This window comes from Solea senegalensis, linkage group LG4 (assembly GCF_019176455.1).
Source record: "Solea senegalensis isolate Sse05_10M linkage group LG4, IFAPA_SoseM_1, whole genome shotgun sequence".
NCBI lineage: Eukaryota > Metazoa > Chordata > Actinopteri > Pleuronectiformes > Soleidae > Solea > Solea senegalensis.
In genome coordinates, this window is record NC_058024.1 from 25066575 (window position 1) to 25079825 (window position 13251).

A 13251-nucleotide genomic window follows, 5' to 3' on the forward strand; every position below is an offset into this window, starting at 1 on the left:
ATTATTATTATTATTAATATTAATAATAATAATAATAATGATGATAATATTCTTGCAATGTCTTCTGTCATGAGATTAGGGTTGCAAAATTCCAGGAATTTTTAAAAGTGGAAATTTTCCATGGGAATCAATGAGAATTAATGGGAATAAACTGGAAACTTTAATATCACAATCGTTGGCCAAAACAATCAGATTTGATGCAAATACAGTTAAATATCAATGTTATTCCTCAATCACAGGCTATTGAAACCACGCCCCCTACATGCATTGTGCATTTAATCCATCACATGACATGGATGTATTACAAGAACTGGATAAAGCACCTCCCCCTCTGGCTTGCGCCTCAATTTCCCAGTGGCCACTTGTGGTACTGCAGCAAAAAATACTTGTGGCCCAAAAAGCAATTTTCCCATAGACCACAATAGTAAAAGAGACGGTTTTAAGAGACAAAAGTTACCATGGAAACAAATAAATGGATATAATCGTGTCTTCTTTGTATCTTCAAGCAGTTGATACAACCTGGACTCATCACCAGTGACGTAACCTGGGTTTTGGGTATTTTAACATCAGATATTTTACCCAGCCAGGAGCTAGTGTTTAAAGCTACATTTCCAGCACATACTATTAGCTCTTGTGAAAAGTTCATACTCAAAACCTTAAAATCTCAATTGAGTTCAAAATATACAGCCTGGAAGCCCTTCAGACCTTCTGAAGTAATTACTATGTGGGTCAGCAGAGGGCGCAGTGAGAGAAACTTGACCTTTGTTACGAGGGGTGTCATGATTTCGATTGTTAATCGAATATTGAACAACGCTACGATTTAAACCTTTGAAATCAAAAGGTGGAATGGAGGATCTAACCACGCCCCCAGTGTGATGGGAAAAACCACAGTGTTGTCGTTGTAGCCAATGTAGCACAACGACACGTTAGCTCCTACCGCTAACCTAAAGCTGCTGACAACTAATAGTAACCATTTACTTTTTTACTGATTTGGAGCGACACTGGCAGTGACCCGCTTTTCTGAAATCACCGGTGTGGAAATATTTTGCGTTTTGTGTGCAAACTGTGTCATGAGCGTTTAGTAAAACACAGGACGTGTCCACATGCATCATAATGGTGAAGACATAACTACAGACAGAGAACTTTTCTGTCCTCATTTGGAGCAAAAACATCTTCAAAATTAAACTAGTGCTAAAGCGGTAACTACAAACACACTGGATCCTCTCGTCCATCTCGTCAGCCTGATGGACTCAGGTCTCGGTGGCCGGCAGTCTGTTGATGTCACATTTTAGTATCGGCTCGCTTGGAACCTCGTCAGAGCATTGCAGCAAATGTGGCCTAGCCACCTCGACCTTTGGTATATCAATTTTGGTAAATCTATGGTTTATGAAGATGTGAACCTTAAATGACCCACATACAGTATAATGCAACAAATTTGGCCTGGTCAGACTTAAACATATCTGGGCCAGGTTTTTCTGGCTGAATTTTGACTGACCTGTCAAATATGAGTGGACCACCATCATTTTACACAGGATGTGAGTCAGATGAATTATCAGGTCTGGGCCACAAATGTGGGCTAAAAATAAATAATCTTCCATCTTCAGGACACAAATGTGGCGGAAAAATTGACAATAGTTTGTCACAATGACGAGAGTTCATGGCTTGAATTTGATTTACTACACATACGTATGGTTGTATGTTGAGTTCGCAACATATAACATACAAGTTCACATAACGACCGTTGTCGTGTGTGTGAACAGATTCACTGTGGTACACACGCACACACACACACACGCACACACACACACGAATATAAATGTCGTGTCAACATCATCGGCAGACTCAGTCTTTGTTTGACACGACGAGGTAAGTACCTGGTTTTTTTTCTGTTATTCTGGAATCAAAGAGAAAATATCCCAATTCTGATTATTATTTTGAGGGTTTTTTTTCTTTTAAACTATTTTCATAATATGCTACATTTATATGCATGTCATTCTTCTGAATTCCCTTCTCTCTGATATAACTACATCTGTGTCCAGACACAAATTGGAAAGGGCCTTTGTGGGTTTTTTTTTACTGAGACTTGTTTCAGAAGAACTAATGTCACAGATAAATGTTGATTTCCATGAGTTCTTTTATCTTCTTCTATTGTGACTTTGTGTTTTGTCTGCGCAGCTCTTGGCCAGGTCTCCCTTACAAGAAAAATAATCTTAATCAACAGTGGTTAAATAAAACTTCGATTAAAATAGTAATAACCTTCTTCATTAATATGACTTGATCCCTGTTAATTAATATTCCTAGATGTTGCTGATCTGTTGTATGTTTGTTCACTTCAAAACTCAGAGCAGAAAAATCCATAAAAATGTGGCAGGGTTTTCTGGATTAAAGTAGAGGAATAACTAATGATGATGAATGATTAAAAATCACAGTTAATAATGAAACAATTCATCATTAATGGTTTACTACAAGTAGTCTGTGAAACATTAAGCTCAAACACGGTACTTGTGTGCGTATAGAAATGACAAATCACAGAGGAAAAAAAACAAACTGCAACAAAACTGCAGGCATTTTATTTTTTATTCAAACTGCATTGGTATAGTTTGTGATTCCTTCTTTTGACACGTACATTTACAATAAGATTTCTTCTATTATATTTATTCATTGGACTTCTCCCTTCATTACTTTATATTTTATCCTTTAATTAGAGCAAATGTGGTCATGTTTTATTAATTCAGTTATGATGAATGAAGTAATTCAACAGAAACTCCATTAGTGTCATTTATTGAAACTGCATGAGCAAATATATTGTCTTCAGCATTTCTTTTATCATCTCTCTTCACGTATTGCTTTTTTTTTCCCTTTACATTTCTAAGTGTATAAAGTGACGTTTGGAACCAAAGGTCTCTGTAAACGCTGATTCAGCAAAATTAAATTATTTTATTTGCTCAGCGGCTGTTTTTGAATAAGATTTTGATTTTACCAAAGTGATCGCAAGTGTTTTGAAAATCCAATATTCTATTCATTGAAATTGTTACGACATATATGATTTTATCAATCACTAGATTCCTGATAAACATGTAGATATTTTTTTTCCATTTTTCAAATGTGTAATGTAACTATATGTAAATATCCCATGAATCTGCTGTGATCATAAGTGTAAGGGCTAAAATCTCATAACATTAAATTAAAGCAGCATCGCAGCACTGTTACCTTTGTTGTTGGCCTTGCTGATACAAAATTATTATTTGCTTTTATTTATTGTTTTTTTTGCCTGAAAATCTACACATTTTAAGGCTGCACACATATTTCCTGTATTTTCTGGTTGAGATTTAATGATGTGTGTGGCCCTCATATTATTGCCTTATACACAGTACTGTTGCTTGGTTCATATGTTGGTGTGTGTATATTAACATGTATGGATTTGAACAGCGCACAGTGTTGCATGATGGTATTGTGGGACGTCAGCTAACACAGATCCACTGTCATGTACTTCCAGGTTAAAACAGGTGTGAAGAGCAGCTCAACAACACACTCATGAACCTTTCAAACATCAGCAGGAACTTCACAGCGCCTGTCATCAGGGAGACTTTACAAGGAGTCATCATCAAGAATGTGATCACTGTGGTTCTCTGCATCTCCATCAACTATGTCAACAGCACCCTGGTGCACACATTCATAAAACATCAGGTATCTTCTCATCATATTTCCTTTTCACTTCTAATCTGAGGTTGCAACTTTCGTAGGAGTTTCTGCAGGATCTTCAGAAACCTAAACTATACTAATCTGGATTTAGGCCTGTGTTTGGCTTTGTTAAAGATTATGAAACCTGCCAGGTCTCAGAGGTTAAGAGGTGACGTGGCGTTTCTCGGGTTCTTCTCTAAAGGGCTACGCCATTCATCTGGAAGTGTACCCATACAAATGTGATTTCTTGAAAAATATGTACATATAATGTATAAAAATATAAAAAAAGAGGAATTATGAACACGTAATACAGCCTAAGGCCACTAGGGCTATGAAAGCCAGAGTACCCGGAGAGAACCCACGCACACACGGGGAGAACATGCAAACTCCATGCAGAAAGGCCCTTGTTCCAACCGGGGCTCGAACCCGGGTCTTCTCGCTGCAAGGCGAGAGTGCTAACCACTATACCACCGTGTGGCCCCAAACACTTGTGTTTCAGTGACAATTACAAAAAGAAAGTAATCGAAACAGAGCGATTATTACAAAACGTGGGGCTTTTATTCGGGAAAATAAGGCATTTAATGTTGTAACAGCGTCTGACTTCCTGTCCCGCTCGTCATCGGGCAAAAACAGAACACGCACATTCATTGTATTCAGTGTCTGTATTTTATTTACATTGTATTTGTTTTGTAATTTTATGTATAGGTTTGTATTTTAATTTCAATGTAGTTTTTTGGGAAGTGTACGGAAGAGGACTAGGACCACATATGACACATATTTGGAAACAAAATTTAAAAAATGAAAAAGCCAGAAATCGAAGAAAAAGTAAGAAGTCTGACTTTAATCTTTAAAAAAAAAAAGTCTGGATTATGACTTTAATCTCAGGTGTCATTCATGTAACTCCCGGCGTAACATTCCTGAATAAACAGTTCAAGATACTGGAGTGTCTCTTACACCATGGAACTAAGTTACTACATTTTAGGCGACGAGGATGGGATTCGAACTCACACCTGCAAAACACAACATTATGTAGTAACTTGGCTCCACGAAGTAAGAGACACTCTCCACTACGTGGCACTGTTTATGTTACGCCGGCAATTACATGATCACTCTCTACCATCCTACCTCCTATACCTATCATAGCTACGATAAACATCAGAGGTCAACAATGGCCTTTAAAGATAACGTCAAAGGTCGTCAAAGGTCCACAATACCACAAAGAGGTAGCAGCTAATTCAGCCGACTGTTTAATCATATCGAGGAATCTAGGCCAATATGTCACTACCGACATGATGGTGCATCGTAGTTTATTCCCCTCCCAAAATGAGATGACACGTGAAGGCGTTTATCCTGTTTTGGTCTTTGATTGCAGGTTTTTAACATGAACTCTCGCTACATCCTCTACATCCATCTGGTGATCAACGACATCATCCTCCTGACACTGTTCACCCTCATTCAGGTCGTGGGTTATATCGTGTGGACTCTCAACGTCTCCCTCTGTATGACTCTGGTGCTCGCCGCCGTCTTCGCAACAATCAACAATCCTCTAACGCTCGCCGTCATGGCCGTAGAGTGCTACGTCGCCATATGCTTCCCGCTCCGACACACGCAGATCTGCACGGTGAAGAAAACGTACGCGGTGATCGGAGTGATTTGGATGCTGAGTTCATTTTATGTCCTGCCAGATTTATTTATCGCCTTGGCCACAGAGTCTGTGGAATTCTTTCATTCCAGACTTGTTTGCCGCACAGATAACATTTTCAGAAATCCCGGTCGCAAAGAGAGGAGAAAAATATTCAACATAGTGTTTTTGATCGGTGTTTGGCTCACTCTGTTCTACACATACTTCAGGATCCTCGTCACGGCACAAGCAGCCGCTACAGACGCCAAGAAGGCGAGGAACACCGTGCTCCTCCACGGCTTCCAGCTGCTGCTGTGTATGCTCACCTATGCTTACTACTTGATGATTGACGGCCTGTTATTCTTGTTCCCAAATGGGATCATGGTCATTCGCTTCGCCGTCTCCATATTAATCCATATTCTCCCACGACTCATCAGTCCGGTGGTTTATGGGCTGCGAGACAAGACTTTCAGAAAGTACTTGAAAAATGATATGTTCTGTACGACGAGTTCTGACACTCATCCACAAAAGAAATCTTAAGAGGCCTTTCCATCAAGTGGAACAGTTCGGTTTGGTACAGCATGATATGTATTTGTTTGGGTTTCCATTAGACCAGACCAGTACCAAAATAACCAGGACCTACCATTCCATTTTTCATACCCTTTCTTTGGGGTACCAGAGTAAGATGGTACTGTCAGAGTGACAGTAAACTGTCTCCACAAACGTCACTGACTTGGGAACTATTCTCATACAAAGCTTTGACGTCTTGTTGAAACTGAGCAGAAAAAAAGATGCTGGATGTCCTCCATTGTCCATGTCTCCATGTCTTTTGCATCATGTTTTATGTTGTCGTTCGATGTCGTCACAACAGTACGATGTCATGCTACGTCGGCCCACACCCCACCTACCAAGTACAGGTACTGTTCTCACTCGAAACACAAGGCTGACCATTCCAAACTGTACAAAACTACCAAACCAAACTGTATCACAATGGAAGCACAACATATGAAGTTCTGTTTTTGTTTCTCCTGCTATACTAGACTAAAGTATGACAGTTTCTTTGGTATAATACCTGTTTTGGGGTCTTTAAACAAATAAAGGAAGGAAACCATTTTGGTTTGTTATTGTTCTACAAATATGATCTAATCCTGCCAGCATCGAAGTGTGGAAATAACAAAGTCACGCACAGTATCATCATGGAAGGCCTGATATCCTTGTTCCCTAAAGCGCTTCTAGTCATTCACTTTGCCGTCTCGATATTCGTCCACGTTCTCCCGCGACTCATCAGTCCGGTGGTTTACGGGCTGCGAGACAAGACTTTCAGAAAGTACCTGAAAAATGATCTGTTCTGTACGACGAGTTCTGACGCTCAACCACAAAAGAAATCTTAAGAGACGGTAACGACGCTGTTTCAGCGGCTCCTGCTATTCTAACATTAAAGCTTCAATGTGGGAGTAAAATCCTATAAATCCTGTGTCATGTGACAAACCCCTCAACACAGATTACCAGCTAACTTGATTAAAAGATTTAAAAGATTTTGTTGGATTGATATCGATATTGGTACAAACTCAATCTGTATATAACTCGTCCCTACCTGTGGATGATGCCATCTTCCCTGGAAGGCCACCGTAGTTCCCTGACGACCTTGGGGGAACTGTGAGTGTGTGTGAGTGGTCATCCTCCGTTTTGTTTGTTGCAGTCTCACCGTAAGATTCTTACACACTGGACCTTTAAAAGGAAAGAAAAAAAACTGTTTTTTTGCTCCTTGAACAAATCATTTTAATTTTACATCATCATTATTATTATTATTTCTATTTCACAGATTTGGTTGTATTGTATTTAACTAGCTGGTTTTAAATTTTACTGACATTCAACGAGAGATTAAAAACATACGCCAGTGGTTTACAATGTGGTTCGCTGGCAATTGAGCAGATTTTCTGATATTCTTAAAATACTACTGACTTAAATAAGTAGAAGTGTCAAAAAGAAAGAAATTCATAACTTCCAATAAATGCGTTTTTTTCGGGCCACATGGTTGCTGTAGTGGTTCACACTCCTGCCTTTGCAACAGGAAGACCCGGTTGGAACAAGGGCGTGTGTTTTCTCCAGTTTCTTCCCACAATCCAGCAACATGCAGATTTGGGGATTAGGTCAATTGGGCACTCTAAATCAGGGGTCTCCATTGAGTAGCATGCAAGCTACCAGTAGCTGCCAGTCCCTTTCCAAGTAGCTCCCCAAAGGTTTCAATAATGTAACATGTTTGCCTATGTCCCAATATAACAGTTCTAACCCTAGAATCACACACACAGGTTCTATTCATTTGGAAAACCTAAACAAAATCTTAACCAGTTAATGTCTAACCTTAACTACAATTCAAATTTCAGACGTACACTTAATCAGTTACTCAGAAATTAGGTTCTGCATCATTACGACCAGATTTTAGTCTCCATGAGGACTCCTGGTCAACACACACACGCACACACACGCACACACGCACACACACACACACACACACACACACACACACACACACACACACACACACACACACACACACACACACACACACACACACACACAATATACACGTTCTTCACACACACACACACACACACACACACACACACACACACACACACACACACACACACACACACACACACACACACACACACACACACACACACACACACACACACACACTATTAACTACTATAAATTTAGTATCAACATTATCGTCTCGCTCAGTGTTTGTTGGATTCACGACAATCAACAAAAAGTAAGTTCTTTCTGTTATTCTGTAAACAAAGAGAAAATATCTTTTTATTCTCTTTATTATTTTCTCTTTCTTTTACGTAATTTTAAACCAATTTAAGATACTTTCATATTATTGTTCATTTATATGTATAATGTCAATTCTAAATTTGCTCCCTCCTCATTTGTATTATTTTTGCGTCACAACTGTCAATGTTTTGAACACAGGTGTTTCTGGAGCAAAAAAAAATGTATATCTCAATTTATATTGGTTGTTATTCTTATTATTTTGAACCTATATTCTCTTACTGATAAAATGGATAAAGTAGTTCGGAAATGATAAAGCTCTTAGAGAGAACAACTAGATTTAGACCCACAAATTCATCATCTTTGTTTTTTTTTTCCTTCTATTCTATATCCCCTACTTTCACAGTGTGTTGTTTATACGAAGTTGCACCTTGAACGGCTCATTTTGACTAAACTGCAATCTATTTAAATCTTTTCCCTTTCATGGATAAATGTGCACATCTCCTGTATTTTCTGGTTCTATTGTTGAAACAAGATTGAGAATTAATACATGTACTGTAGTAGTGATTAGATAGAACATTGAGATATGGGCTCAGATTTTGGATATATCATCATACCGTGATGACTTTTCATCATATTATATTGAAAACATTTGTGAAACATTTGTGAAATTATATATATATATATATATACATACACACATGTAGATTAAAAAATAACTCACACCTGTATTTTAAGCCTAATTATTTGTGTTATAGCAGAATTTGACCATATTTATAGTCAATTTCATTGTCTGTATCAGGTAAATATCTTTCATTTGAAGAAACAAAGCAGGTATTATCTGAAATGAAAGGTAATAATATTGATTTGATTAATTATATTGAGATATATATCGATATCAAATGATATACAAGAGTATATTGTGATTTGTTTCCCATATCTCCCAGCCCTCACTTTTACACAGTACTCTATATGTTGCTTGGCATGTGAACGGCACAGAGCATTGCATGATGGAATTGTGTGACGTCCGCTACCATTGCTCTATTGGCTTGTACTTTCAGGTGAAGAGCAGTTCAACAACACACTCATGAACCTTTCAAACATCAGCCGAAACGTCACAACGCCTGTCGTCAGGGACACTTTACAAGCGGCCATCATCAAGAATGTGATCACTGTGTTTCTCTGCATCTCCATCAACTATGTCAACAGCACCCTGGTGCACACATTCACAAAACACCAGGTATCTTCTCATCGTAGCTCCTTCTCACTTCTAATCTGAGGTTGTAACTATCGCAGGAGTTTCTGCAGGATCACTGTCTGCAGACACTTTTATCCAAAGCGACTTACGAGAGAATTGAGTACAACCTGCCAGGGGTGAAGTTGAATTTGTGACCATGATATCTGTGCACATGGGTTACCAGACTTAACCACTCAGTTATACCACCCCATGATCAGGACTATAGGCCTAAATAAACAACCACTGTGCTTGGCTGTCTTTTAAGATTATGAAACTTTAAGAAACTGTAAGATTAAGAGGTGATGTAACGTAATCACTTCTCATTTCAGTAAATGCACTGTTTTTGTTATAACGTCTAATTAGGGATGGTTACCGGTATCGGTCCAATACTGGTCGATATCACTGGATCAGTCATGCTTGAGCTGTTTATTGCAATATTTGTTACACAGTTAGAGAATAATGTCTTTGAAATGACTCAGCATTAATGTGTTTGTTAACAGCCTTATACGTTCACAAATGATCTAAAACTAAATTACACCTAAACCCACTGTTGAGGTCAAACAACATGAAATTCAGAACAAACCAACCTTATATGTTAAATAAAAAAACAAATCAGAGAGCAAATTTGAAATTGGATGAATAAAATAAATTGATTTACTGGTGGAAACGTCTCAGAAAGGCTAAATATCAACATGGGGTGTGAACAGAGGGAAATATTGGTGACATTTATGGATAATTTTCCTCTGCTGTATTTCACTACAGAACAGTAGTTTTGTGTATGTTTACAAATAATTTGCTGTATTCAATCATCTTCAGACACAATTAAGATAAAAAAATGCAATACAACACAATACAGCTCTTTTTTATATATTTAACGGACGAGGTAACTTGATATCTCGTGGGAATAATACACAACTCCTTATATGGACGTCCTGGGGGCGTGTGTGTGTTTTCGGTCACATATTCAGGCTTTGGTTTTTTTCGTCTTCTTATGTGTTGTTGAGTCAAAGTTATGATTCATTTTATGTCACACTGTTAGTAGAAGATATAAAGTAGCAATAATTGTGCTAATAATAAAAAGTCACAAAATTAGACCGTTCTTCTTTTGTTGTTGTGATTTCAGATTGCCTAGGTTGTGCAGAAAAAAGCATATAAGATATATATATATATACACTCTATATTGCACATTTATAACCTCTGCATATAATGTAATGTATAGTTACATTACATTAGTATAAGTTGAGGGTTTACATTATCACATTAGATTAAAACAGCAATTAAAGTCAAAATAAAGAGTTCTGAGACAAATGTCACATTTGGTTCTAATCCTCTTCAGGAAATCATGTTTAGTTTCCACCAAAAATACAATCATTTTCTGTCACAACAGGTTTTCAACATGAACCCTCGCTACATCCTCTACATCCACCTGGTGATCAACGACATCATCCTCCTGACCATGTTCACCCTCCTCCAAGTCCTCAGTTACATCGTGTTCACGCTCAACGTCTCCTTCTGCATGGTCCTGCTGATTATTGCCGTCTCTGCGAGCATCAACAATCCTCTAACGCTCGCCGTCATGGCCCTAGAGTGCTACGTCGCCATATGCTTCCCACTGCGTCACACGCAGATCTGCACAGTGAGAAAAACGTACGTGGTGATCGGAGTGATTTGGATGCTGAGTTTATTTTATGTCCTGCTCGATGTATTTATCGCGTTGGCTACAGAGTCCGTGGAATTCTTTCACTCCAGAGTTTTCTGCCTCACAGAAAAGGTTTTCAGACTTCCTTATCGCAAAGAGAAGAGAGAAATATTCAACATAGTGTTGTTAGTCAGTGTTTGGTTCTCTCTTTTCTATTCATACCTCAGGATTCTTATCACGGCACAAGCAGCCGCCACAGACGCCAAGAAGGCGAGGAACACGGTGCTAATCCACGGCTTCCAGCTGCTGCTGTGTATGCTCACCTATGTTTATAATTTCATCATGGAAGGCCTGATATCCTTGTTCCCTAAAGCGCTTCTAGTCATTCACTTTGCCGTCTCGATATTCGTCCACGTTCTCCCGCGACTCATCAGTCCGGTGGTTTACGGGCTGCGAGACAAGACTTTCAGAAAGTACCTGAAAAATGATCTGTTCTGTACGACGAGTTCTGACGCTCAACCACAAAAGAAATCTTAAGAGACGGTAATGACACTGTTTCAGCGGCTCCTGCTATTCTAACATTAAAGCTTCAATGTGGGAGTAAAATCCTATAAATCCTGTGTCATGTGACAAACCCCTCAACACAGATTACCAGCTAACTTGATTAAAAGATTTAAAAGATTTTGTTGGATTGATATCTATATTGGTACAAACTCAATCTGTATATAACTCGTCCCTACCTGTGGATGATGCCATCTTCCCTAGAAGGCCACCGTAGTTCCCTGACGACCTTGGGGGAACTGTGAGTGTGTGTTTGTTGCAATCTGCAGTCTCACCATTAGATGTCACTAATTCTTACACACTGGACCTTTAAAAGTAAAGAAAAAAACTGTTTTTTTGCACCTTGAACAAATAAAGGAATTTAATTGTACGTGTTACATGTTTTATTTCTATTTAACAGATTTAGTTGTATTGCATTTAACAAGCTGGTTTCCATAGAAGAGGAAATTTTACCAACATTCAACAAGAGATTAAAAACATACGCCAATAGTTAACGATGGGGATTGCTGCCAATTGAGCAGATTTTCTGATATTTCTAAATTCCTACTGACTTAAATAAGAAGAAGCCTCAAGTAGACACACGGTTGGTGTAGTGGTTAACACTCCTGCCTTTGCAGCAGGAAGACCAGGGTTCACAACCTGGTTGGAACAAGAGTGTGTTTCCTCCCACAGTCCAAACACATGCAGATATGAGAATCAGTTAAATTGGACATTCTAAACCAGGGGTCTCCAACAAGTAGCTTGTGAGCTACCGTTCCCTTTTCAAGTAGCTCGCCGAAGGTTTCAATAATGAAACAAACTCCACTTTTATTAACAGCTGTGCTGCTGTTAGCACGATGAGTGTATGTGTGTGTGTGTGTGTGTGTCAAATCAAAGTTCTGAGAACGTTGACTCCATGTGGTGCCAGTCATCTCACTAAACGGAAATACCCAGTATACATCATACAGTACATACAGCTGTACATGTGGATATTGTTCTGTTTTGACAGCATCAATATTTTAATTCAAGTGTGTGTGAGATTTACTAGAAAAAAATACATGGAGCTGAATTAGATACTATTTATTCTATGTTTAGTGGAAAATGTGAGATTGGCTCCTTGAAGTAAGTCATGGTATGTCATACCCTCACCTAACGTTTTTAGGTTGTACCCAGAATACTTGTGCAAGTTTAGCTTAAATAAATGTAAAGGACTTTCTTGATTTTGCTTGTGTTTATGTTGCCTTTCTCCAAATATAACTGTTCCTTCGAAACTTAGCACCCAAGAGCAGAGTAGCCCCTCACTTTGGCAGCTCTATGTACTGAATCGGTTCAGAAGTGGACTGAACCATGAGACTGTGAAAGATTCACAGTAAGCAGTGAAAGTGAGAATCCCATTCTCCAGGGCGTTCCAAATGTCAGCAATGACTTTACACCACAAATAACCACATTTAACAAACCTGAATTAACCGAGGAAAAAAGTCCAACTTACCTCCAAACAAACACACATAAAGACTAATCAGGAGAGAATAATCTGCTTCCCTCTCTCTTCAGATTCTTCTTTTAAAGACAAAATTCCTTCCTCTATAGACCACACATCTCCAGGACTGAGACTTAGTTTGGTGCATGGAGCAGAATATGTTGTGTGCTAACGGACTCCTCTGCTGCGGTGTCACAAAACACCACAACAGAAAAGTTTAAACCTGTTCTGCTCGGTCGAGCTCACAGAGACCCTTGCATTTCATTCATACTTAG

At 38.7% G+C, this 13251-nt stretch overlaps 2 protein-coding genes across 2 annotated transcripts; both read left to right on the forward strand.

The window, feature by feature from the left end:
• Positions 1-26: 26 nt before the first annotated feature.
• Positions 27-6413, forward strand: LOC122768207 (odorant receptor 131-2-like). Its single transcript, XM_044024028.1, has 3 exons — positions 27-1866; positions 3497-3687; positions 5054-6413. The coding sequence occupies exons 2-3, from the start codon at positions 3535-3537 to the stop codon at positions 5840-5842; spliced, it is 942 nt and encodes a 313-aa protein (XP_043879963.1). The 5' UTR covers positions 27-1866; positions 3497-3534; the 3' UTR covers positions 5843-6413.
• Positions 6414-8031: 1618 nt separating this feature from the next.
• On the forward strand, positions 8032-11574 carry LOC122768204 (odorant receptor 131-2-like). The gene is made up of 3 exons (XM_044024024.1): positions 8032-8081; positions 9145-9323; positions 10708-11574. The coding sequence occupies exons 2-3, from the start codon at positions 9171-9173 to the stop codon at positions 11494-11496; spliced, it is 942 nt and encodes a 313-aa protein (XP_043879959.1). The 5' UTR covers positions 8032-8081; positions 9145-9170; the 3' UTR covers positions 11497-11574.
• Positions 11575-13251: the final 1677 nt, after the last annotated feature.

Bases quoted from the DNA above. Each gene is read 5' to 3' on its own strand.
- LOC122768207 (XM_044024028.1), top strand. From the start codon at position 3,535: ATGAACCTTTCAAACATCAGCAGGAACTTCACAGCGCCTGTCATCAGG. The intron at 3,688-5,053 runs GTATCTTCTCAT...CTTTGATTGCAG, and splicing joins ACACATTCATAAAACATCAG to GTTTTTAACATGAACTCTCG.
- LOC122768204 (XM_044024024.1), top strand. From the start codon at position 9,171: ATGAACCTTTCAAACATCAGCCGAAACGTCACAACGCCTGTCGTCAGG. The intron at 9,324-10,707 runs GTATCTTCTCAT...CTGTCACAACAG, and splicing joins ACACATTCACAAAACACCAG to GTTTTCAACATGAACCCTCG.